Genomic DNA, 20,747 nt, shown 5'->3' on the forward strand with positions numbered 1-20,747 from the left:
CCATTAACGTAAACTCTGGTTGCCATTGCTGAGTAACAGCAACACAGTGAGATATAAGTAACAAGAAAAGACTATAGGAAATTTTTTTTCTCTTCTATCTAATGAAATAAATAAATAAATAAAATGAAAAGACTGAATCAACTGATTATCACGTTAGTGGATCACAAATTTTTTAATTTTGTTTTGCAACTGGAATAAATATGAAAACGAGAATGAATAAATAAATAAATAGAGGCGGCAAAAACGCGCCGAAAAATCAAAGGGCATTCTCTAAACTGACTACCAAGTCATCCTTTGCAATGCTTTAACACTAGTATGTAAGTTCTTAGGCTTACCCAAATTAGTAACGTTATTATCATTGGCGGGGGCTATCGCAGGAGGAAGTGTGGAAAACGCCATATCATTATCTCTCCCATTATTAGCATTTTGGTATACTTGAACGTCTTTATCATCGCCGTGCTTGAAGCAGCAGCGCTTACCGTACGGACAGTAGCCCAATTTCGACCAATTTATGCAGGGTTTGGTTCTATAATTGTTTGATTTTTTCTTAAATTTTAGTTCATGCAGACCGTGAGCAAATTGGCACTTATTTCCGTACTTACAATAGCCCTTGATAGTAAAAGATTCACAGAGCTCCGTCTTGTATAAAGTCTTATTGACTAATTGAGGCAAGTCCAAAGGCGCCCTTCTACATGGTTCCAGTTTTGTTGTTTTCTGGATTGGGAGTGCGAATGGGAGCCCTGTGGACTGGGAATTCACCTGGGATAATTTTTGTAAATTCTCCGCCGTCAAAGGTAATGAAAATGCGTTTGTCGCATAAGTAGGGTTAATCTCAACTTCAAGTGGCCTTTTCTTACGCTTTTTATCAGTCGTAGCAAGCGTCGAGATGTTGTTAGTGGTTGAGAAAAGGTTGGCAAAATGCGATGTATTTGCAGGCCTGGAATCAGATATGATCAAGTCTTTAAAATCTGCCAACGAATGATAACAATTCGGTTTGGAAGGCAACCAAGGAGAAGGCCTTGGAGAGTATTCACTTAAAATCTCCGCTTCATTTATATTATGCCCCTCGGAACTGCTGCTCTCATCATTATCTGTATTGTCATTGAGTAGCGTCTTTATATAGTACTCTTCAATTTCTCTAATCTTTGACTCGTACTCCTTATTAAGGTCGGAAAAGATCGAGGAAGTAGTTGTCGATGTGGAATTGGCATTCGGTAGGTTTAGATAGTGGCTGTTTGGAGCAACATTCGTCATCATGGCTACTGCTAATTCTCAATGGTTGTGTTGGTTGATGTTGCCGAAGAGGATGTGATATAGGGATCTACGGCTTTACAATCTATACTTATGAGTTAAAAGATTAAATATTATTGAGATTTGTTAAGAAACCAAGGAGAATAAAGTGCAGAACTGCCATACTTTGTCCAACGATCTACACCGTCAACCGTTGGATTAGTGTCCTCTGATTCAGTATATTAGTAACTGCTCACACTGTTCAAGAGCGAGAAAGAGAATACGAGCGAAAAAGAAAGAAGAAAAAATTTGGGTGCCATTGGCGCTGACCCTAACAAAATGAATGAGAGAAACCGATCATGTATATTTTTTTACCGAATGTCCTAATAAATAAGGGTGAAAAGACCTAGATCTATAAAATCGGGTAACAAAGGGTGGATAAAGAAAATTTTCTATTTTCCCATTGTAGAATAAGCAGGCATCTTAAGGTTGACTTCGAAGAGCTGAGTCTATTATGTTGTGTAGGTTGACAAAGTTTTAAAAGACCCACCCTATTCAGAAGGTAGCGTGTTCATACTATGGATTATAAGGAAGAACAGAAGCAGGAGCTAGAAGTCTTAGAGTCCATTTACCCTGATGAACTGAGGATCATAAACGATGAATACCCAAAGATTAAATTTGAAGTAGACATCAAATTAGAGCTGGACACAGGTGATTCCACTTCGGTATTAACCAAAGAGCACACTATAATTGCAGAATTCAAGTTACCGGAAACCTACCCTGACGAACCATGCATGATTTCATTAGAAGCTCAAGAAGTAGCCCTCAACGATGGCGAAGAAGATGACGAGGAAGAGGGAGATGAAGACGAGGTTGAATATGATGACCATGGTAATAAAGTACTGAAAAAGTTTGAAAACCTGCCTGATCTCATAAGTTTCAAGGTATACCTGCCCGAACTGACCGTACAATTGGAATCGCAAATTGAAACCGATATGCTATTAGGTATGCAAATGTGTTTTGCGTTAATTTCATCTATAAAAGAAAGATGCGAGCAGTGGTATAGTGAGCAATTGAGCAAGCTCGAGAAACAGTGCGAAATGGAGGCACAAGAACGTGAAAAGAAGGAACAGGCCAAGTTCCACGGTACAAAAGTTACAAGAGAATCGTATCTGGAATGGAGGTCCAAGTTCCGTCAAGAACTGAAACTGGATGAAAGAGATCAGGTGAGAAGGTTGAAGGCCCACCATGGGAAGCTAACTGGTAAGCAAATGTTTGAACAAGGTGTGGTGGGCACGGGCGACGAGTATATGGAAGAGGATGACGCGAGCGTGGATGACGTAGCCAAGGGACTTGCCAAGACTGAAATAGCAAATTAATAAAATATTTATATACTTGAGAATTTAAGTGTTTTCTTCTGCATGGATAATGACATATCTATATATACAATTCTTTCTTATTGTTCAATTAAAAGAAAAGTGATATTTGAGGGGAGAATAAACAATTTCTTATAAGATATTATTAGTGTATATATGGATACATATATCTGAGAATGAAAAGTTGTGCTACTGTATTGAATGTATTGAAGAGATGGATGTGTGATTGGTGCACTAGACCAACGACTTTGAATAAGAAAATAGGTCCGAAAATGCGTCATTCCCCTTTGACTTGTCCTTTGTAGCTTGGGGACGGGCTTTTTGTTGGTTTTTCTCCGCAAAGGGTAATGGTGCTTCTGCGGCAGTAGTGGTACCTGCGCTTGATTTTGGGGCGTCCCAGTCAAGCAAATCATCTATTTGACTGTTGGAAGAAGTTTTGGGTGCTGTGGTGTCAGGACTTGTTTCGCTTTGGAAATCACCAAACTCATCATCATCATCATCATCATCATCATTGTTGCTGTTCACATTATTACCATTGTCTATTGTTATGTTGTTCGTAGTGCTAGTACTATCGTCAAAATCGATTAAATCAGGGATGTTATCTTGTTCCTGCTTTCTTTTCCTCTGTTGTTCTTTATTCTTGATCTGCTCCCTTAATATCTCTCTCCTTTGTCTCCTTTGTTCTTCCATATGAGAACGCCTGCGAGGATTCGAATTTGCTTCCGTTTCTACAGGGACATTGAAGTTGGTCACATTATTTGCGTCCATTTCACTATCAAACCCATCTGCATCTGTGTCAAATTCATCGTCGTCCACGTTGTCGTAACTGGCAGACGATGAAATCTGGTTGGCATTATAAATGGAGGACTCCCCTTGCTGTCGAATCTTCAAGGCGTTCTTCTTATTCTTGGCTCTTTCCTTTTTCAGAAATTGGGGGTCTTCCAAGTATTGCAAGATCAGTTCGCCCTTTTTCCTAATACCTCTCTCATGAACCTCCATTTTGCCATCATTTGAGAACTTTACCTTGAATTGGGCAATCTCCCTGGTTAAGATATGTTTATGGGTGAGCAAACATGACCTGATCTGATTTAATTCGTCGCCTGTATCGACATTCAATAACAAGAATTCAATGACTACTAGACATTTTAAGACTACTCTCCATTCGGACCCGTAGTTAACGTAGTCCTTTCTTGCTTTTTCGTACAGGTTCTTGGGCCTAGTAGCGATATGGTCGACCAATCTTTTCAACGTATATTCTGTCATCAAGTATAGCGGTACTTGGTATCTGTTTCTTAAAACTTTGGCCAGGTGCTTCGGTGTGGGGCCCCAAGCATCGGTATTTGTAGCACGACGGATATCTATCTGATAAGGTTCATATTGAACTATCACGTTTTGGGCAAACCTTGCGGCATTTCTAATGTCATGGATACCTAAGTTTTGAATCTTCTTCGATAATGAGTCCATTTCAGGTGGTATTGGTGTTTGTGCTTTTGAGATATTTGATTTATGTAGATGAGTCCTGCTTCCGGCTTGTATACTGAGTAAAAATATGGCTTTTGAAAAAGCAAAGTATGTGCAGCTTGAAAATTTAAGCTAGACCAAATCCAATTAAAAAAAAAACCTAGGATAAATTTAACTCAAAACTAAGATCGAAGTTGAAATTAAAAAAAGGAATGAATGGATCAAAGGATCTGGATATGAAAAAAAAGTGTAGGAGGAAGAAAATTTTCTCGCTGTAGGAAAATAAGCCGAAAATCCGTTAGTTGAGAAGAAAAAAAAGAACGTGTGAAAAACAGGGGTCGGTACCCGGCGGCGCCACTCCATTGGCATAACCTAGACGGTAGTTGATAGGCCTAGCAACATACTGCGACGTAAAACAACAGTGTTAGATATAAGAATTGATTGTCATACATACACATACGCTTATACATATACATATAATAAAAGAGAGAGAAAATAGTTCGTTTCAGTTTTTGCTATATTGTTCCGGAAAGAGCGCTTATAATTCGCCGGACTTGGCAACAACGATTCTAGCTTTAGTGGCACCGGAAGGAGAACCCAAGGATTCAACCTTCTTAACGATATCGTATCCGTCAACAACTTCACCAAAAACAACGTGCTTGCCGTCCAACCATGGGCATGGAACGGTGGTGATGAAAAATTGAGAACCGTTGGTGTTTGGACCAGCATTGGCCATGGACAACAAACCTGGTCTGTCGTGGTGCTTCTTGAAGTTTTCGTCTGGGAACTTGCCACCGTAAATAGACTTACCGCCGGTACCGTTACCAGCAGTGAAGTCACCACCTTGCAACATGAAGTCTGGAATGACTCTGTGGAATGGAGAGCCAGCGTAGCCGAATCCCTTTTCACCAGTACATAGTGCTCTGAAGTTTTCAGCAGTCTTTGGGACTATGTCGTTGTACAACTTGAAAACGACACGGCCAATTGGTTGACCATCAGCTTCGACATCAAAATAGACTTGGGACATGGTAATATTTGTGGTTGAGTTGAATTGAGTTGAGATACTAATTCAAGACAGATAGATACCAATATAACCTAATTAACAAAAAAGGAGGGTGAATGTCAACAGTGGCAAAAGGATAAGAGGCTCAAGAGAATACGTTTATATTTATACAGGGAATCGAACAAGACACTTTGTCAGCGTAAGTCCAACCGAAGTGAGAAGGGCCACCGCCATTACCAGAGACGGAAATGAGTGGAAGCGCGTGGAAGGCCGTCTAACAGAAAGGAAGAAATTCGAGACGAGGCGGGACGTGGCGGGCTAGGCGCCCCCAGAGAAGGCAGTAGAGAGGGAGGGGGCAGTAGGAACCCCTAAGGGGCGCAGGGCGGGTAACAGTAATATTGGGGCGGGTAAGAGTATTGCGGGTGTAAAAATTTTCATTTCGAGCTTATTACAAGATGATGCATATGTTTAAAGCACAACGAAAACATCTCATCGGTAAGGTGGAGCGGAGCTAGCTACAGAGACCAAGAGTATAATATCAATAATATATGATGATGAAAGGTTCTAGAAGAACAGGCAATAACGCGGCTACTACGCTAAACACTCCTGTGGTCATTCATGCCACGCAGCTGCCCCAACATGTTTCTACTGACGAGGTCCTTCAATTTCTGGAGGGGTTTATTAATGAGAAGGAAAATATTATCGATAGCACCACGATGAACACCATCAGCGGCAGCGCCGCTGACGCAGACGCTACCGCTGTGGCTAACCCCGGTCTCAACATGGATACTAACCTTTCCAGCTCCATATCGCAATTGAAGAGAATTCAGAGAGACTTCAAGGGTCTGCCACCCGCCCAAGACTTCTCTGCCGCGCCCATTCAGGTCTCCACGGCGGAGAAGAAGGAAACTAGCATAGGTGTCAGTGCCACCGGCGGCAAGAAAACCACATTCGCCGATGAATAAGGGTTGTGGCAACAATCTTGCTCTTTACACAAAATCCTACGTATCCATTCACGTACGCCTTCTTTGTATACTATAATATATGCATATCAGTTAAAATCCCAATACCATGAACGTATCCACTATTTTTCTCTTCCTTTTCATATTCATTTTCACCGGCAGCGGCCTCAAAGTACCCGCTTTTCTTTTTTTCACACTTTTTTTTCACACTACGTTGTCAGGCATTGATTGACTCATTTTCCTGTGATTACTTTCAGTTCAAAATATCAAAGAAAAATCGAAAAGCAGAAAAAATAAATAAAAGAACAGTACTTATTTATTCATTTACTTTTGAGCACATAATTAAATCTTGCTCTTCTTGTTTTCATTTAAATACACACGCAAACTAAATAATAACAAAAGAAAAGCTTTCTAATATGGCTGGAAAGAAGGTTGCTGGTGTTTTAGGTGCTACTGGTTCCGTTGGTCAACGTTTCATTCTTTTGTTGGCCGATCACCCTCATTTCGAACTGAAAGTTCTTGGGGCCTCTTCTAGATCAGCAGGTAAGAAATACGTTGATGCTGTGAACTGGAAGCAAACCGATTTGCTTCCAGAATCCGCTACCGACATCGTTGTTTCCGAATGTAAATCTGAATTCTTCAAAGAATGTGACATAGTCTTTTCGGGATTGGACGCTGACTATGCTGGTGCCATTGAAAAGGAATTCATGGAAGCCGGCATCGCCATTGTCTCCAATGCCAAAAATTACAGAAGGGAACAAGATGTACCATTGATCGTTCCTGTAGTCAACCCTGAGCATTTAGATATTGTGGCTCAGAAGCTAGAAACCGCCAAGGTTCAAGGCAAGCCAAGACCAGGTTTCATCATCTGTATTTCCAATTGTTCCACTGCAGGCTTAGTTGCGCCATTGAAGCCTTTAATTGAAAAATTCGGTCCTATTGACGCCTTGACTACCACTACTTTGCAAGCAATCTCAGGTGCAGGTTTCTCTCCAGGTGTGCCAGGTATTGATATCCTAGACAATATCATTCCATACATTGGTGGTGAAGAAGACAAGATGGAATGGGAAACCAAGAAAATCTTGGCCCCATTGGCAGAAGACAAAACTCACGTCAAATTATTGACTCCAGAAGAAATCAAAGTCTCTGCTCAATGTAACAGAGTCGCTGTCTCTGACGGCCACACCGAATGTATCTCTTTGAGATTCAAGAATAGACCTGCTCCATCAGTCGAACAAGTCAAGACATGTCTGAAAGAATACGTCTGTGACGCTTACAAATTGGGCTGCCATTCTGCTCCAAAACAAACTATTCATGTTTTGGAACAACCTGATAGACCTCAACCAAGATTGGACAGAAACAGAGACAGCGGTTACGGTGTCTCTGTTGGTAGAATCAGAGAAGACCCATTGTTGGACTTCAAAATGGTTGTACTTTCCCACAACACCATTATTGGTGCCGCTGGTTCTGGTGTCTTGATTGCCGAAATTTTGCTAGCAAGAAACTTGATTTAAGAAGAAATTGCGAAGTTATGTCCTCATCTTGCTTTATTTTCGAACGAACAAAAAATACAAAACAAGTAAATAAATATATATGTATGAATATACGTATAATAATTTGAAACGTAGATCTTTATTATCAATTATGAATTTTTTGAATTTCGAGAATCCGTAATTCAATGTTTATTAATTTCTCTTCCTCTTTTTCTTTCAGTATAATAGTACACAAATCTTGCTTTATTAATTTTCTTCCACTTCAAAAAAAGGTAATTCGCTGACCCAAGAAAAAAAAGCTAAACAGAGCGTATTAATGCATATATAAAACTCATTTACACAGAGACAGAAGCAAAGAGGAAAGCAGCAGATATATCCAAGGTTAGGATACACTTATAACAGCTCTGTTGGTACTCATTTCAGGTAATACTCTTGGAAGGCGTCCCTAAATGAACACATCATTTGGCTCCGTAGTGCCTTCCACTAATTTCGATTTTTTCAAAGGGCCTGCAAATAATGATAGTACTAGTAACAATGCTAATGTTAGCAGCAACAATTTCTTTTTAAATGGCAATGGTACAAATTCTTCGAAAAATGTTTTCATGGTACACTCTGCTCCTCAGGTCAAGTCAGGACAGCCGTCACAAGATCTCTCACACTCACCTTCCCATATGGAAAATAAACCAGATCAAAAGAAGAAATATATGACAAGCGATGATAAGACAATTCAGCTTGTAGGCCCTTTAGTTTCCTCCCCTGATAGTTTAGGATTCCAGAGAAGATCACACAAACCAAGAGAATTACCGAGGTTTTTGATTAATCAAGAACCTCAATTGAAAAAGAGGATATTTGTACAAGATCCCTGGGATAAGGCTAATCAAGAAAAAATGATCTCATTGGAAGAATCCATAGACGATCTCAATGAATTGTATGAAACGCTGAAAAAAATGAGAAATACCGAGCGTACGATAATGGAAGAAAAAGGGTTAGTAGATAAAGCTGATTCAGCAAAGGATCTTTACGATGCAATAGTATTTCAAGGCACCTGTCTAGATATGTGTCCCATTTTTGAAAGATCAAGAAGAAATGTTGAATACACGGTCTATTCATATGAAAAAAATCAACCAAATGACAAAAAGGCTTCCAGAACCAGAGCATTAAAAGTCTTCGCGAGGCCAGCAGCAGCAGCAGCTCCTCCCTTACCCTCTGACGTTAGACCACCGCATATTTTAGTCAAGACATTGGACTATATTGTTGATAACTTATTAACGACATTACCTGAAAGTGAAGGGTTCTTATGGGATAGGATGAGATCCATAAGGCAAGACTTTACGTATCAGAACTATTCAGGGCCTGAAGCGATTGATTGTAATGAGCGTATTGTGAGGATACACCTTCTAATTCTGCATATAATGGTAAAATCAAATGTGGAATTTTCGCTTCAACAGGAACTTGAACAATTACATAAGTCCCTGATTACATTATCGGAGATATACGACGACGTTCGTTCTAGCGGCGGAACATGCCCAAATGAAGCTGAATTTCGAGCTTATGCCCTCTTGAGTAAAATAAGAGACCCCCAATACGATGAGAATATTCAAAGATTGCCTGAACATATTTTACAAGATAAATTGGTTCAAACGGCTTTGTGCTTTAGAAGGATTATATCTAACTCAGCTTATACTGAACGTGGGTTTGTTAAAACCGAGAATTGTTTAAACTTTTATGCAAGATTTTTCCAATTAATGCAATCACCCAACTTGCCATTATTGATGGGATTTTTTTTGCAAATGCATCTGACAGAAATTAGGTTTTATGCGTTGAGAGCTTTATCACATACTTTGAACAAAAAGCATAAACCGATCCCATTCCACTATTTAGAGAATATGCTGCTCTTCAATCATCGGCAAGAGATAATTGAATTCTGTGATTATTACTCAATTGAAATCATAAATGGAGATTCAGCAGACTTGAAAACACTACAACATTATTCTCACAAATTACCCGAAACGCAGCCATTAAAGAAAACATACTTAAACTGCCTAGAAAGCAGATTGCAAAAAACTACTTATGAGAGTTTAATTAATTGCGGTAAAGATCATTTTGATTCTTTGATTAATGTAAAATCGGCTCCGGAAACTGACAGGGTACCTTCTACAGTGGGTCAACTTTCTTATATGAAAGATTCTGCTAACAACTTTAACGTAAAGTTGAACCAAAACCAATCTTTTGAACCGAAGATTAATGACTCCCCAAACAGAACTGTCACGCGGCCCAATGACTTTCCTTTTTCACAGCAATTTAAGCAATCCTCCCAATTATCTCAATCTCAAACTTTACCAATAAATCCTTTATTAACTCAGCAGGTTCCGGGATACTTATCCGGACAGAAACATGAACAAATTAAAACTGTTACAGGTGCAAGTTCCCCACCTCTTTTTAATGGATCATTACCAAATTCTGAAGTGCAAGCTTCCAAAATTTATATGAAATCCACAACCAACAATGGTATGTATGACGAAAAATTCGAGAGTGTGAGTACAGAGCAAGAAGAAATGAGAAGGAAAGAGATAGAACAAATGGAAGAGGAGAAAGCACAATTGAAAAAAAAAAGGGAAGATGCTGACAAGCAAAAAATCACGGAACAAATAGCAAATGAGTTGATAGTGGAAATAGTAAGCAGTAACGTGACTGATATTGTTAAGCATGAAGTCTCAGAGGTTAAATATAGGAAAATTCTCGTTGACAAGATGGCCCATGAACTTTATGATGCATTTCTTCATGAAAAGTTGTATCTGATATACATGGATTCTCGCGCTGACTTGAAAAGGAATACTGCTTTGAGAAAGCGGTTCTTTGAGAAATGGCAAGCATCTTATTCTCGAGCAAAGGAGAATCGCATACTAGAAGAGAAGAAGAGGGAAGAAATCAAGCTCGTGAGCCACCAATTAGGAGTACCGGGCCTTAAAAAATCTACCTGCTTACTGAGAACCCCGTATAAGGGTAATGTGAATTCATCATTCATACTATCGTCTTCAGATAAGAATATAGTGTTTTCACCTGTAAATGACGAGTTCAACAAGTTTGCAACTCATTTAACAAGGGTCTCGAAACTATGGCAACCGTTGGATATGCACTCAATCTATTATGATAACCTAACGGAGAAGTTTCCCGCTAACTCTCTCACTCCAGCAAATATATTCATTTATGCGAAAGATTGGACATCGCTCTCAAACCGTTGGATCTTGAGTAAGTTCAACCTGCGAACTATGCAGGATTCAAAAAATTTCAACAATAATATTATTTCTAGCAGAATAATCTGTATTAATGATGAATATGAACCATCCGATTTTAGTGATTTGCAATTATTGATATTTAATACAGGTGTTACGAATCCCGATATATTTGATTTGGAGATGAAACTAAAAGATGACGGTGAAGAACTCATAAAGTTAATTACCGGTGTTTCGCTAAATACAAACATGTGCTTTTCCCTTTTGATTATTTATTGGGAATCCGCAGAAAATACATTATCGGAAACTACCATCAAGCAATCGCTGAAATTAAACCGGATATCTAAAAACTATAGTAGTGTTGTTGAACGTATCGATTTAATGAATCTCACTGAAGAATCCCCTCATAAGTGTTTGGAAGACAAATTATACGAAATATCACAATCTTATGTGTACAAGTTGACAGAAAGGGGAAAATATGATAAAACGCTCCGTCAGAAAAGATCATTGGCTGGCATTCACTCACGTAACACTCAATTACAAACTACAAAGGACATTGATCAAAAGATGAAGAAAATGCTGGAAAAAGAGAAAAACAAATACCAACAACGAATGGGCGAAAGGAACACCTACGCGCACCTAGAATCGCATATAGCCGCATCACCAAGAATCAAGAAAAGAAAGCTGCCAATACTTCTGTCAACTTCCCATTCGAGCCAATTTAAAACCCCTTTAGCTTCTAGACCAAATACATCTGGTACATCTACCTCACCACCACTACCATCTCATCTGGCAATGAAATTCAGAAAAAATTCAAGAGTTACTAGTTTACATACCGTATTGCCCGTTAGCACACCAAGCCATAGTAACAATTTGCCAGCCTCAAGTTTTAGTGGGAATAACACTACGGATATACAATCCCAACAATTAATTAAAAGTCAGAGGAGTACATCTGGGTATTCAAAAAATGTTTTTGAAAGAGTCCCAGGAAATCAGGAAATATGTAAAACACCATTTAACCCTGTAACTCCAGTGTTAGATGGAGCCGATCAAGGTAAGGAGGACATTCCTGATAGTATATTAGAACTCAAGGTTCTGATTGATTCTGTAAAGAAAAAAGTAAATAATGATTAAAAGCATTTGTAATATATAAATAAACGAAATGTGCATTTTTTCTGTAGGGTTATGAAAAAAGTACTAATTTACGCATTTCGTATTACTGCTAATATTTCATTCTTTTCTCTAAAGCTCGGCGGAAGGAAAAATCCAATGGTTGTCCAAAAAGTGAAGCCAGGACTTCAACCACAGAGTTTTGTTAAAAGAATTACTGAATATACATACAAAACCTCAAGCGAAAAGTCTTCCGATATATTCACTTCACATATGCATTGCTTATCATAATTATATACTGTTAAAGACTATTAGAAGCATCTTTAGGGGAGAAAAGAAACAGGAGTGTCATAAAAAGCCAGAAAGTTATAAATTGCTCAAAAAAAGGGACTTCCTTGAGGAATATGAGTTCTATCAACCAGATATACGATCTCTTTCCCAATAAACACAATATCCAATTTACAGATTCTCATTCACAGGAACGTGATACTTCGTCCAGCATTGCTAAGAATGATACAGATGGAAGTATAAGTATACCAGGTAGTATAGACACTGGCATCCTAAAGAGCATTATTGAGGAGCAAGGTTGGAACGACGCTGAATTATATAGAAGCTCAATACAAAACCAAAGGTTTTTTTTAACGGATAAATATGCTAAAAAGAAGCACTTGACTATGGAAGACATGCTTAGCACAGAAGAGGAACAAAGTTATCAAGAGCCTATTCAAGATTTTCAGACCTATAACAGACGTGTTCAAAGGGAATATGAGCTTAGAGAAAGGATGGAAGAATTTTTCTGCCAAAACATTAGAAATGATTTACATATTTTGAACGAAGATTCATTAAATCAACAATATTCGCCGCTTGGGCCTTCAAATTATGTTCTGCCCCTCGATAGATACTCTAGAATGAAAAACATAACCTCAAAATTCTTCAAGAAAAATATTGGTATTCCTGGGAAATTGAAAAGAAGAGGTCATTATAATAACAATGCAGAGGGCCACATCAAAGGAAACAGTTCTATATCCAGTTTCAGCACTGATGTAATCGATAATGCCAGTTACAGAAATATTGCAATAGATGAAAACGTTGACATGACACATAAAGAACATGCCATTGACGAATTAAATGAGCAGGGTTTTTCAGGCGGTGAATCCGCTGTAGGAGGTGGGTCACTGCTGCATGACATTGAAAAGGTTTTCAATAGGTCCAGAGCAACTAGGAAATACCATATTCAACGGAAACTAAAAGTGCGCCATATCCAAATGCTGTCTATTGGGGCCTGCTTTAGTGTGGGGTTGTTCCTAACCTCAGGAAAAGCTTTTTCCATTGCTGGACCATTTGGTACTCTACTTGGATTTGGACTTACAGGTAGTATCATTTTAGCGACAATGTTGTCATTTACAGAGTTATCCACTCTTATTCCTGTATCTTCTGGGTTCTCAGGATTGGCTTCTAGATTCGTAGAGGATGCTTTCGGGTTTGCATTGGGCTGGACATATTGGATTTCATGTATGCTCGCCCTTCCTGCTCAAGTTTCTTCGAGTACATTTTATCTTAGCTATTATAACAATGTGAATATATCAAAGGGAGTAACAGCGGGGTTTATCACACTGTTTTCAGCATTCAGCATTGTAGTAAATTTATTGGACGTTAGCATAATGGGTGAAATTGTTTACGTCGCTGGTATCAGCAAAGTGATAATTGCCATTTTGATGGTTTTCACAATGGTCATCTTAAATGCCGGGCATGGAAATGATGTTCATGAAGAAGTTGGTTTTAGATATTGGGATAGCTCTAAATCTGTCCGAAATTTGACCTACGGGCTATATCGTCCAACATTTGACCTGGCAGATGCTGGAGAAGGAAGCAGAAAAGGCATTTCTGGCGCAAAAGGCCGGTTTTTAGCTACGGCGTCAGTCATGTTGATTTCAACATTTGCATTTAGTGGTGTTGAAATGACGTTTTTAGCTAGTGGAGAAGCTATAAATCCAAGGAAGACAATTCCTTCTGCTACAAAGAGGACATTTTCCATCGTATTGATATCTTACGTTTTTTTGATTTTTTCGGTGGGTATTAATATATATAGTGGCGATCCAAGACTACTATCATATTTTCCTGGTATTTCCGAAAAGAGGTATGAAGCTATTATAAAAGGCACTGGAATGGACTGGAGACTCAGGACCAATTGTCGCGGTGGTATTGATTATAGGCAGATTTCAGTAGGAACAGGCTATTCTAGTCCTTGGGTAGTTGCACTGCAGAACTTTGGTTTATGTACTTTTGCGTCTGCTTTCAACGCAATACTGATATTCTTCACTGCTACAGCAGGGATATCTTCGCTATTTAGTTGTTCAAGAACATTATACGCCATGTCTGTACAACGAAAAGCACCACCTGTTTTCGAAATTTGCAACAAGAGAGGTGTTCCTTATGTATCAGTGATATTCTCATCATTATTTTCAGTCATTGCTTATATTGCAGTTGACCAAACCGCAATCGAAAATTTCGATGTCTTGGCTAATGTTTCGAGCGCTAGTACATCTATTATATGGATGGGATTGAATCTTTCCTTTTTGCGATTCTATTACGCTCTAAAACAAAGGAAGGACATTATATCGAGAAATGATTCATCATACCCATATAAATCTCCCTTTCAACCCTATCTAGCTATTTATGGTCTAGTTGGATGTTCATTATTTGTTATTTTCATGGGATATCCTAACTTTATACACCATTTTTGGAGTACTAAAGCCTTTTTTTCAGCATATGGTGGCTTGATGTTTTTCTTTATCAGCTATACAACTTATAAAATTCTTGGAACGTCAAAGATTCAAAGGCTGGATCAGTTGGATATGGATAGCGGGAGGAGGGAAATGGACAGAACCGATTGGACTGAACATAGCCAATATTTGGGGACGTACAAGGAAAGAGCGAAGAAGTTAGTTACATGGCTGATCTAGGGTTGTTATTATTATCTGTATAATGGAGTTTTGTATTAGCAGTGCCTTACGTAGTTGAATGAGCGGGTAACTAAAGATTTTTTTTTTTTTTTCAGAAAAATCAAGAAAAAAAGTTCGATGAGATGACCTTAGCAGGTTACTAGTTATTAGTAGCCTGTTTACAGTATTGTTTGTAATTCAAACGAAGTCGAGAGCTTGCACCTAAAGGCATCCTCAGGGTAAGGAATTAAAGGAAGATGAGCGAACTAGAAGGTACAATTAGACAAGCTAAAGAAGCTCTCTCTGAAAATAATGCCAAAAAGGCTCTCAAAATATTGAAACCGTTCAAAAGTTCATTGAAGAAGGAAAATGCAGACAATGTGATACTGAATGAAGTGTTTGCAGATGCATACCTAGATAATGGACAAGTAGAGAAAGCCTATCCCATCTTAGCACGTGCCTGTGAATTAGATCCTGAGGGACAAATTGGCGGGCCCGACAAATTCTTCACCATGGGCCAAATCATGGGTGGACAGGATGGTGTGTCGATAATAACCCGTGGAATAATGAACATATCTAATATTGGTGAAACGTTAACCAACGACCATGTTGAAAAAATTGTGGGCGGACTGCTTTCCATGATTGAAATTTGGATGACAGATTTATGTATGGAGCCAAACGCAGAAGAGCAGTGCGAGGAGTTAATACAAAAAGCGATGGAACTCACAGAAGGAAAATCCCCTGAAACATGGTCCACCTTAGGTTCTATCAAAATTTCACAACAAAAATTTGGAGAGGCCTATGAAGCATTCTCTCAGGCTTGGAATTTCTTTGACTTGAAGAAGCAGGAAATTGGTAGTGGTATAAATGGAAACGGCGACGCAACTCAAAGAACTAGTTTACAGTCAGAGTACGTAGATCTTTTGCAACCTCTTTTATCCTTAACAAAGATGTGCCTTGAAGTAGGTGCCTACGAAGTCGCATTGAAAGTTATTGCCGCAGTTAGGGATATTGATGAAGATAACATAGAGGGTTATTACCTAGAGGGTTTTACTTATTATTTAATGAGCAAATTAGAGATTTTCAAGTTGAAAAATCCTGAAGTAAGCCTGCGTCCAGAAAATATATACGAGTTTAATCAGCTCATTCAAGAAGTTCCTTTGGATTTATCCCATGAACTAATCTCCCAGTTTATCTATGACTCAAGGTTAGCGTTAAGTTTTGCATTACAAGCGGGTGCCAATGCTGATAGCAAAGATGAAATTGTGCAAGAATTATTGGGCGGTGCAACCGCTTTACTCCAAGAAATTGGTGGTCCTCTAGATCCAAGAGAATTATCACAAATCAGAAAGGGAGAATTAGTGAATGAGAACGAAGACTTGGAAGAGTTGGATATAGAGGAAGAGTGTTCTGACTAGTAGTCTTGTAATTTAATATATGCATAAGTACATACACTGATATATATGTATATATCCGTAAGAAACGGAAATTATGACATGGGACAGATGAAGGGAAATTCTACCGTGCATAGTCCCAGGTGATCTCTTTATTCGTTTTCAGTGAATATTTACCGCCGTAACCAATTGACGTTTATATTCAATTCGATATATTCAATTTTGTTTTTATACCTGCTTCGACCTCCGCAACATCATCAATATCTTCCCATTCATCGTCGTCGTAGTCGTCATCGTCATCAACATTATTATTACTGTTTTTGGGACTAATGTTTTGTGTGATCAAGTGAGTTAAGTAAAAAGGTCGAGCCTTGTTCTCCACCTCGTCCTCGCCATCTTCCGGTTGTATATAAGAAACGAATTCCTCCGGCACCAATCCGGTCTTTGATCCTGACTCATTTTCTGCTACCAGCCAACCTTGCCCATGCTTGTAGCTGATAAATACGATGTCTCCTTCAGCTAACCTTAATTCATTATCATTTTCAGGTTCGAAATCGTAGAGGGCAACAGCACGTTGGTTAACTATGTAGTCGTCTGGTAGTGTTATGCTTTGCCTTTTATTGTATGTGTCCTCTACGCTTGAGGAATCCGAAACCATTTCGTCTTCCTCATTGTCCCCATCAAAATAACCATAGTGAAGAGGATTTGAATCTGCGTATGCATAGTCTTTAATTGATATATAACCAATCGTAGTGGTTTCTGTACCTTCCATTGTATCACTATTTTCTGTCTGCACTACTTCCGCCTCTCTCCCATTCTGTAATAATGCCTCATTGAGGGTACCTATAGTTTTTTTAAGACCACTCTTCAAAATACTGCTATCTTTCTGTGTAGTTGTTTCCATCGTTTCCATCGCGGATTCAATAAAATATGTCAGTCAAAGCTAAATTAAGTAGGAAGTTGAGATAAAAAAACTTTAAATTTGTTAGTACCTATTACTTTTTATTGACGGCTGTTACTGTAGTGTGATTTAAACGTATTTTTATTGTGCACTGTGTTGAATTATCCATTACAAGCTAATTATGAAGTGGATTCTCCATTTCTCGCAACTGGAAAAATAAATTGGAGTGACCAAAAATAATAGTCCATCTCTTCACGAAAAGTGAACACCAATAACAAAACTTCAAAAGGCTGCAGAAGAAACTTGCTAAGAAGCTGAGATCCGAAAGGACTACAAGATCATGACCACATCACACAGACCACAGTTAGAAGCAAGAAGCGGTGCAAAAGCGGCTGCGTATACACCAACAGGCATCGAACATGCCAGATTACTACCAGGACATACAAAATTAAAGTACAGGAAATTTAAAGAGGAGGTAGAGGCTAAATCAGACAGTGGGCTAGAAGAGAGAAGCAACGATAAATATTTAGAGGAGGCAGGATTAGAGGAACAGGATGCTGCGGAGGAAGAGTACCTCAAAGAAAACCACAGTGGGAATGACGAAAAAGATTCAATACAAAATCTACCGATCATTCAAGAAGCTAGAGTGGAAAATAAAATAAAGCTTGAACAGAACGAGCAAATAAAGGAGAGAAACTCATCCAGGCGATCGTGGAGAAAGGGCACGGCGTTTGGGCGCCATAAAATCACCAAAGGGGCAAATATAAAGGACGACGTCACAAAAGAGCCATTATCCGGATACATTAATGATATGACTAAATCTGAATATCATCATGAATTTCTCCATAAGCATGTTAGATAGTACATAGGAACAATACATAAAAGGGGCGTTTATATTTCTTTTTTTTTTGTTAAGAGCAAATGATATTTTTATTACTCTATTTTCTCTTTAGGGATCATTTATCATGGTGAGATTTTCTTTTCAAGAACCTCGAGAATTTACTACGTTTCTTCTCTTTTTCGGCAGGTTCTGACTTAAGAGAACCTGTTACCTTGGGACTAGAAGTACCAGACTTGGGACTGTTATCCTGGCTTTTTAAATGAACATGAGAAACTGGTTGTGCCACTGGTTTCATTTCTCTCAAAAGGAAATCAGGCGGATTTATTTGCTGGCGCTGGTCTTCCTTGAATTTGAAAAATTCTCTTGGATTCTGTAAACGTTCCACTTCATCTAAGAATCTTGTTGGTGTTAACGTTTCGTCGCTGCCAATGAAAATATCTCTATTCTTCAAGTTTGATTGATCATAAGCCGCTTTTATTTCGGGGATTGTTATACCACCAATAATATAATAGAAGAATCTTTGCCTTGGTACGTTCTTTTTTATATTAGAGCTTTTCGTGGTCCAAGCTGCTTTATGGCGGGGATTTCTTAAGGATGAGGAGGAATTAGCAGAGGTATTCGCTAAGCCTGCCTGGAATTCTTCTTCATTCAATAGCTCGATTGGTTTGTCCTTTAAGTATGGGAAATATTGTTCGCTCAATAACAATGGATTCGCTATAATTTTTGAAAGAATATTCCCTACAGCGGGAACAAACCTTGAAGTGTGATAGATATTTGGATCATTCACTAAAGTATCATGAAACCATTCCTTCTGAAATGGTTTATCCTTCGGTCTGTCTTTGATCAGTTTGAAATCCATCAGATCGTAGTTTCTGAAGATTTTTAAATACTGCTGGAAACTTTCATGTTCATGAGTAATTCCTGTAAAGTTCAATAACTTAATGAAGTCTAACTCAATAATTCCGCCTCTGAAAAGAGCATACGCAATAATATAACGCAGCTTATCTAATATTGTCGGTTCCTTCATTGCTAATGCTGGTAGGAGATCATCAATAATATGCTTCGTCTTTTCACCACTAAAATCCATTCCAAATCCGGATAGGTTTTGTTCAACAGCAGAGACATCTGCCAATTTTCTTTCCGCATTCTCTCCTAAACATTCATCAATTAAGGTTTTATGTAAAATCAGCCTTCTTCTTTCCTCATCAAAATCCTTTAGGTGCGCTACGACACTCAGTAAATCGGTAGTATTCTTTACGTTCGATCTATCAACTAGAAGAGGGTTTTTGGCAATTAATTCTTTAATTCTACCTTGAATGTATTCGTTAGCATCCATAATATGCTGATGTTTCAAATCGATCCAGTCAGGATCATACAAATCTACCAATTTGGAAACCTTTTCCTCCTGTTCACCAGCTTCATTCTCGGCAGAATAATGATAGATATCTTTTTGTGTATCCACATTAGTTACTAGATCATAAGCCATTGCTTGGTAGCTAAAATCATGTAATATTGGGGCAAAGGGGTCTAATGTTCTATCAGTGATTATTAGAATCGAACGCGGTCTTTCAGTATTTTGGGGAGGAAAATCAGGATTATTACGAGCGTATGTATCTATCGCCATTTGGAAAGCGTTCGCAATAGATCTCGTTAAAGAATTTCCATTGACCACAGCATTTCCGTTGCGAGCATCCTCTTCTTCTACAGGATTCGATACAGAATATCTGACAATCGGATATTCCCCAGTAACAACACATAAACTAACTAGGGAGCCCACAATCTTCCTCACGTTAGTAGGAATTAGAGCCTTGCAGTTATCGTTGAAAAAAACCTGCAGTGAGTGTTCCATTTGTAAGGTTTGGAAGAATTGAGATTCTTTGACGAAGAATCCTAGTTCAATGGGCTTGAATGACTCTAGATTTTGAGCAATATAACGTTTCGATTGAAAGAATTGGAATATAGGGTTTGTCAATCCTGGTAAGAATCTGATGTGACATCTTCTGTATTTTGGGGGTCTTACCATAAAATCAGCGTCAATGCAATTAATGTTATATTTTGTAGGTTCCAATATATAAATAGCTTCTATGGAAGTCTGTCCTTTCCTTGTGGGGGAATCAATTAAGTCAACAGATGTGACATTATTTAAAAGTTCTTGAGGTGTGAGGAAAAGGTAACTCAATATCGTCTCCACAGTTTTATCGATAATAAGAAACTTTAAGTTATTTCTCGTCTCAATCTGATTCAAAACCCCTATTAGGTAGCTCCTCTGTAGTTCAATTAAATCAGACATAGTTCGTCAAACAAAGCATGTGTACACTCTCCTACTTTGCCAATAAATTCTACTTACTTTTAAGGTGTTACAAAGCAATGGGCTATGAGTTTCAATAGGGCCTCAAATTGATCGTTTAAGCAAGAGAAAAACACCGTGCTGTGTGACCACAACAGCAAGAATTGCGGGAACATAAGACGAAACGACCATTCTCCTATTACGATTAACACCGTATTACAATAATAAGTGTGCAGTCGACAGGCTATTCGATGAGTTTTAAAGGGTGTCAGGAACAACGCCCATAACGCAACCTAGGGAATGTAAGATCACTGATATTTTACTTCCGAAGGATAAACATATTAGATAGGAAGGCTAAGAAGGCTATCACATCAAGGTTAAGTATCATCGTAACAGGGAATACATTTCGCAATATGCAAGCAAAAAGTGGCTCATAAACATAGTTTTTTTGATAATATCGTTACATGTTCTCATTTTATGCCACCGTCATTAAACATGACATTTATCTCACATG

At 38.5% G+C, this 20,747-nt stretch overlaps 12 protein-coding genes across 12 annotated transcripts; 7 read left to right on the top strand and 5 right to left on the bottom strand.

Moving 5' to 3' along the window:
* Positions 1-279: 279 nt before the first annotated feature.
* On the bottom strand, positions 280-1,257 carry CTH1 (putative mRNA-binding protein CTH1; the record flags this gene model as incomplete). The annotated part of the gene is made up of 1 exon (XM_033909501.1): positions 280-1,257. The coding sequence occupies one exon, from the start codon at positions 1,255-1,257 to the stop codon at positions 280-282; it is 978 nt and encodes a 325-aa protein (XP_033765392.1).
* A 551-nt stretch (positions 1,258-1,808) lies between these two features.
* GIR2 (Gir2p) lies at positions 1,809-2,609 on the top strand (the record flags this gene model as incomplete). Its single annotated transcript, XM_033909502.1, has 1 exon — positions 1,809-2,609. The coding sequence occupies one exon, from the start codon at positions 1,809-1,811 to the stop codon at positions 2,607-2,609; it is 801 nt and encodes a 266-aa protein (XP_033765393.1).
* A 231-nt stretch (positions 2,610-2,840) lies between these two features.
* ENT5 (Ent5p) lies at positions 2,841-4,070 on the bottom strand (the record flags this gene model as incomplete). Its single annotated transcript, XM_033909503.1, has 1 exon — positions 2,841-4,070. One exon carries the CDS (start codon positions 4,068-4,070, stop codon positions 2,841-2,843), a length of 1,230 nt encoding a protein of 409 aa, XP_033765394.1.
* Positions 4,071-4,605: 535 nt separating this feature from the next.
* CPR1 (peptidylprolyl isomerase CPR1) lies at positions 4,606-5,094 on the bottom strand (the record flags this gene model as incomplete). Its single annotated transcript, XM_033909504.1, has 1 exon — positions 4,606-5,094. One exon carries the CDS (start codon positions 5,092-5,094, stop codon positions 4,606-4,608), a length of 489 nt encoding a protein of 162 aa, XP_033765395.1.
* Positions 5,095-5,621: 527 nt separating this feature from the next.
* Positions 5,622-6,035, top strand: RPA14 (DNA-directed RNA polymerase I subunit RPA14; the record flags this gene model as incomplete). Its single annotated transcript, XM_033909505.1, has 1 exon — positions 5,622-6,035. One exon carries the CDS (start codon positions 5,622-5,624, stop codon positions 6,033-6,035), a length of 414 nt encoding a protein of 137 aa, XP_033765396.1.
* Positions 6,036-6,448: 413 nt separating this feature from the next.
* Positions 6,449-7,546, top strand: HOM2 (aspartate-semialdehyde dehydrogenase; the record flags this gene model as incomplete). The annotated part of the gene is made up of 1 exon (XM_033909506.1): positions 6,449-7,546. One exon carries the CDS (start codon positions 6,449-6,451, stop codon positions 7,544-7,546), a length of 1,098 nt encoding a protein of 365 aa, XP_033765397.1.
* Positions 7,547-7,974: 428 nt separating this feature from the next.
* On the top strand, positions 7,975-11,892 carry SAC3 (Sac3p; the record flags this gene model as incomplete). The annotated part of the gene is made up of 1 exon (XM_033909507.1): positions 7,975-11,892. The coding sequence occupies one exon, from the start codon at positions 7,975-7,977 to the stop codon at positions 11,890-11,892; it is 3,918 nt and encodes a 1,305-aa protein (XP_033765398.1).
* Positions 11,893-12,272: 380 nt separating this feature from the next.
* Positions 12,273-14,831, top strand: SSY1 (Ssy1p; the record flags this gene model as incomplete). The annotated part of the gene is made up of 1 exon (XM_033909508.1): positions 12,273-14,831. One exon carries the CDS (start codon positions 12,273-12,275, stop codon positions 14,829-14,831), a length of 2,559 nt encoding a protein of 852 aa, XP_033765399.1.
* Positions 14,832-15,067: 236 nt separating this feature from the next.
* Positions 15,068-16,228, top strand: ACL4 (Acl4p; the record flags this gene model as incomplete). The annotated part of the gene is made up of 1 exon (XM_033909509.1): positions 15,068-16,228. The coding sequence occupies one exon, from the start codon at positions 15,068-15,070 to the stop codon at positions 16,226-16,228; it is 1,161 nt and encodes a 386-aa protein (XP_033765400.1).
* A 178-nt stretch (positions 16,229-16,406) lies between these two features.
* Positions 16,407-17,117, bottom strand: NBP2 (adaptor protein NBP2; the record flags this gene model as incomplete). Its single annotated transcript, XM_033909510.1, has 1 exon — positions 16,407-17,117. One exon carries the CDS (start codon positions 17,115-17,117, stop codon positions 16,407-16,409), a length of 711 nt encoding a protein of 236 aa, XP_033765401.1.
* Positions 17,118-17,445: 328 nt separating this feature from the next.
* CWC15 (U2-type spliceosomal complex subunit CWC15) lies at positions 17,446-17,967 on the top strand (the record flags this gene model as incomplete). Its single annotated transcript, XM_033909511.1, has 1 exon — positions 17,446-17,967. The coding sequence occupies one exon, from the start codon at positions 17,446-17,448 to the stop codon at positions 17,965-17,967; it is 522 nt and encodes a 173-aa protein (XP_033765402.1).
* A 94-nt stretch (positions 17,968-18,061) lies between these two features.
* On the bottom strand, positions 18,062-20,236 carry SEC1 (Sec1p; the record flags this gene model as incomplete). The annotated part of the gene is made up of 1 exon (XM_033909512.1): positions 18,062-20,236. The coding sequence occupies one exon, from the start codon at positions 20,234-20,236 to the stop codon at positions 18,062-18,064; it is 2,175 nt and encodes a 724-aa protein (XP_033765403.1).
* Positions 20,237-20,747: the final 511 nt, after the last annotated feature.

The sequence above is a fragment of the Saccharomyces paradoxus genome, chromosome IV, assembly GCF_002079055.1.
Source record: "Saccharomyces paradoxus chromosome IV, complete sequence".
Classification (NCBI taxonomy): Eukaryota; Fungi; Ascomycota; class Saccharomycetes; order Saccharomycetales; family Saccharomycetaceae; genus Saccharomyces; species Saccharomyces paradoxus.